General features: G+C 38.1%; 1 protein-coding gene across 1 annotated transcript in view; it reads left to right on the top strand.

The window, feature by feature from the left end:
- The window catches only part of LOC109825559 (phosphoserine phosphatase, chloroplastic-like), a 4320-nt gene extending 3285 nt beyond the window's left edge, over nt 1–1035 (top strand). The window contains exon 4 of the mRNA XM_020392413.1: nt 717–1035. Coding sequence (XP_020248002.1) covers nt 717–842 — 126 coding nt within the window. The 3' untranslated portion in view covers nt 843–1035. The remainder of the gene's footprint in view (nt 1–716) is intronic.

Here is a 4156-nt window from a genome sequence, read left to right as displayed (position 1 = left end):
CACAAAGAAAAATAAATAAATAATTAAATCATGAGGAAGAGAGGCATCTTGCAATTTATTTTTCTAAAAGTGCAGTTCAGGGGTGTTAAGTAGTAGTGAATGAGTTAAGGGGTGTTAAGTGCAAATGAAGGTATAGATGAGAGGAAATTTGTGCATTTTACCATATAATCGATGCCCATGTTTTTCTTGACTGGCTTTTATTGATGAATATGTTCCAATAATTTTGGGCAGTTTGATCCATGAAAGATTGAGCTAATATTATGTGTTGCTTCTATACTCGTGCATGTGTGTGCATGCAAACATGCGCACACAAGGATGACCTCATTCTGTGTCTGCCTACTTTGTGTTACAGGAAGGCCGAAGAACAATACTGAGTGCTCTATGTTTTATTGAATATTTGTAGCCTATCTCCCATCCTTGCCTTACTACAAATCCAAAAGCTTAGTTTATTATTTTATTTTTCAGTTTACGTGTGTCTTGATCCTAGAATGTCTTACTCCAACTCAACGCATATTTCCTTTCTGACTTTCCATGACTAATGTGTATCATGTCAGCAACACACAAACCCATGAGCATGAGAGGACTCGCCATATCCCGTATACTCTTCTTATTTTACCATATCAAGTGTTTATATTAAAAAAAAAAATCTTAGTTCAATCTTTTTTTTTAAAGGATCATGTATTCCTAGAGTTAATATATTTTCTTCTATTTTGCAGGCTCGGCAGCCAGGTGGCGCTGATCTGTTCATATGCTATGGAGGGGTTCAGCTGCGTGACACAGTCGCAGCCAAAGCTGATTGGCTTGTTATCGACTTCAAACAACTGCTAACTTCATTGGAATAACTGTCCTCCAGTCACAAGGAAAATTTTACCACCATTATTTTGATTCAAGTTTTCTTTATAGATGTTATTTACAATTCAGAATTCAAAACATTTGTATCTAAATTGCGGTTTCTCCCAGTTTCCTTTTATCCTGTGTGTTTGTAACAATTAAGGGGAGTATGCTGGTGGTTAGTGAGGCTTAGATCTTTAGTTATACTTGATCTAACACTCAACTCTATTTGGAGGTTGACATTGATAAATTTTGATTCGAGGGGAGCTAAACAGAGATTTTGTTCTCTTACTGTGAAGTTAGCTTTCCACTAATGGAGAAGAAGGCTACAAAGCTAGTGATAACGTAAGATTTTTAAACATACTTGTTTCAATTTTTAGTACTTTAAAAGTTAATAGTTAACCACTAAATATTTCTATTTGTCAACCTACCTACTAAATAATATGGCATACGTTAGCGTCTCTCTCTAATTTACTATTCTAAGTTTTTCATAGTAAGAGAACAAAATCTCTGTTTAGCTCCCCTCGAACCAAAATCTATGCATTCAATAGAACTTCACACGTCCAAGATTAATCAAATCTTTAGTGGAACGCTAGCTTCACGCTCATCCGAGATCATCCAAATCAAAGATTTTATGTTTCTTACAAGTTACAATCTCTCTGCCGTTTCAGTTTGTTTTGCTTCGTCAAAAGAATCCTAAAGGGACCTAAGAAGAAAATACTATAGTAAATAAGGGAAGAAAAAACAACATCAAATCTGCGCAATCTAGCACAATTTCAATATAATACGTAAATGTTAATTCCATCAGGTAAAATATCATCAAGAATAGCAACATTATCATATCAGATGGGATCCACTGGGATAGTTTGGTAGGTTTGCAAAAGCTCTTGCTAACTTGTAATTGAGATGAATATGAGATGGGTCCCAATTCTTAAGGGTTTTCTTGTGGCTGTTGAATTTTCCAAAAATTTAAGAAAATAATTTTAAAAAAACATATTTCCTATAATACGTCCTTTTTTCCTTTATTCACAACCAGATGATGTGACACTCTTTTATTGGTGATGTGACTTAAATTCTAAAAAACTCATTACATACTCTTTTATTGGATGATGTGACTTAAATTCTAAAAAAAACTCATTTCATAAATTTTGAAGAAATTTGGAGAGATCCAAACACCAACTAAAATTGGTCACTTTCTCGTGACGCCCTCGTCGTTGCGGTCACCAAAAAGAAGAGAGAGAGGAAAGACGCTTGTGTTCATCCACAACTCAAATTAATATCGTTGTTGAATGGTAACTCATGGTTACCGTGCATTTCACATGTTTACTCTGTTTGGTTGTATAGTTAAGAGGCTCACATGGTAGCGAAAAAGCCTAGGTGAGGGCACGTGATTAATTCTCATCAACATGAAGTGTGTTAGCTAATAGCTGCCGGTCTTAGCGGGTTGAAGTATAAGGTCCGTTCTGTAACGAGTTTCCGCTGATTTCTGCTCAGAACTCAATCTTTCTTCTTCTCATTTGTTATTAATGGATTTGGATCCTCTCCACTACAAAAAAGTAGTGAAGAGACCACTGCTTTTTAATCTCAGTCGTTGATTATTTAGTAGGTGGTTATGATACAATCTAAATCTAACACTTACCATACCCCCGTGTATTGCATTGATTATTTAGTAGGTGGTTATGATACAATCTAAATCTAACACTTACCATACCCCCGTGTATTGCACTCATTCCTAATTTGCAATCTAAATCTAACACTTACCATACCCCCGTGTATTGCACTCATTCCTAATTTGCACTAAAAAAAATCACAACCATTAACTAGATAATCAATGGCCTTGATTATGTAGTGGTCCCTCCACTGTTTTTTTTGTAGTGGAGAGGATCCGAATCCGTTATTAATTTAGTGGCCCATTTGATCCTTCATTCAGTTCATCAATTATACGGTCTGTTCTCAGGGTCTGGAGTGTGGTTTGGTTAATTTCTGTTGTTGAGCTTCTGCCCTTTTTTTTTTATTACTCATACCTGTTATTTGGTGACTGCCCATTTGATCTTCTACTTCGTTCTTCAGATATAAGGTTTGGTAATTAATATCTGAAAAATTAAGGTTAAATTTGATTTTTTTTTTTGGTAGGTTGCTGTGAGTGATGGGTTCTTGTCGGTTGATTCTGTTGGTGATTCTTTCAAGCCTGCTTAGATTTGGAGTAGGAATCCGTTGCTGTGAGTGATGGGTTCTTGAAATGCTTGATCGCCCGATGCTCACTTACAACAGATCCTCTCTCTCCCTCTCGATCTTGAACTCGAGAAAAGCTCATGTAAAACTTTGGACTGAGCTCTCTATCGAGCATCTTCCAACCAACTTTGTTATCACTTGGAATTGCTTTTTGTGTGATGATGTGTGATATACATCAGGGCACACACATCTCAAAGGCGACTTCGATGTGTATCACCCATCAACACACATCTCCGAGCAGATCCACAGGATTAAAAAGTTGATGACAGACCCCGGTCCACTTAAGTTTACATGCATGAGCCGCTATATATCTGTGCGCGCGCCTGCGCGGATGTGCGCATATAATATATGCATGCATGTGTGACTGAAGAATGAGTAATGAGGTGACAACTCATTTTGCTAAATGAACTAAGATATGTGCACTAATGTGAGGTCAACCTTACCAGAAAATCTGAAGGTGTGGACCTCGCCACTCGTATCTCTTGGTATCTTATTTTGCTAGATGAGGTGACAACTTATGTTCAATGTGTCATATATGTCTGTGGGCAGGCTAGGTGTTGTTTTCGCAGATTGCATGTGGGTACGCGTGGGCATGTGTTTGTCAAACGGACACTTCTCTGTAAATTTTGCGCTCTCTGTATATAAAGCTGACATTTCTCTGTAAATTTTGCGCCCTCTCACTAAATAACTGCGCTCTCGGACTCTGTTTCCTTTATTTTTCTGAAAGAAGGCCCTTTTTTTACTCAAGTGGTTCTGTGCTATTTGGATGTAACAGTAGTTGATCATGAAATTTTGAAATTTGAGTACTTGCATTTTCCTTAGTTAATATAGTTTCTTATTTATGTTGGTATTTAACTCCTTTCACTTTGAGCGGATAGTTCATAGAATTTCGGAACGGTTTACTTTGTACGATTTCAGGCTGAAAAGGTTCCTTCTGACCAGGGATGTCCAAAAAGCCCATCAGCCCGGGCCAGGCTCGGGGTTGGCCCGGAAACCCTGGCCAGACCTGGGTCAGGGCCCGGGCCCGGGCCTACTTGACGGCGACCAGCCCGAGCCTGAGCCCAGCCAGGTACAGTGCCGACCGGGCACAGAA

The sequence above is a fragment of the Asparagus officinalis genome, chromosome 10 (genome assembly GCF_001876935.1).
Source record: "Asparagus officinalis chromosome 10, Aspof.V1, whole genome shotgun sequence".
NCBI classification, from domain to species: domain Eukaryota; kingdom Viridiplantae; phylum Streptophyta; class Magnoliopsida; order Asparagales; family Asparagaceae; genus Asparagus; species Asparagus officinalis.
The sequence above is the reverse complement of the archived record's forward strand: the minus strand, read 5'-3'. Positions and strand labels throughout refer to the sequence as shown.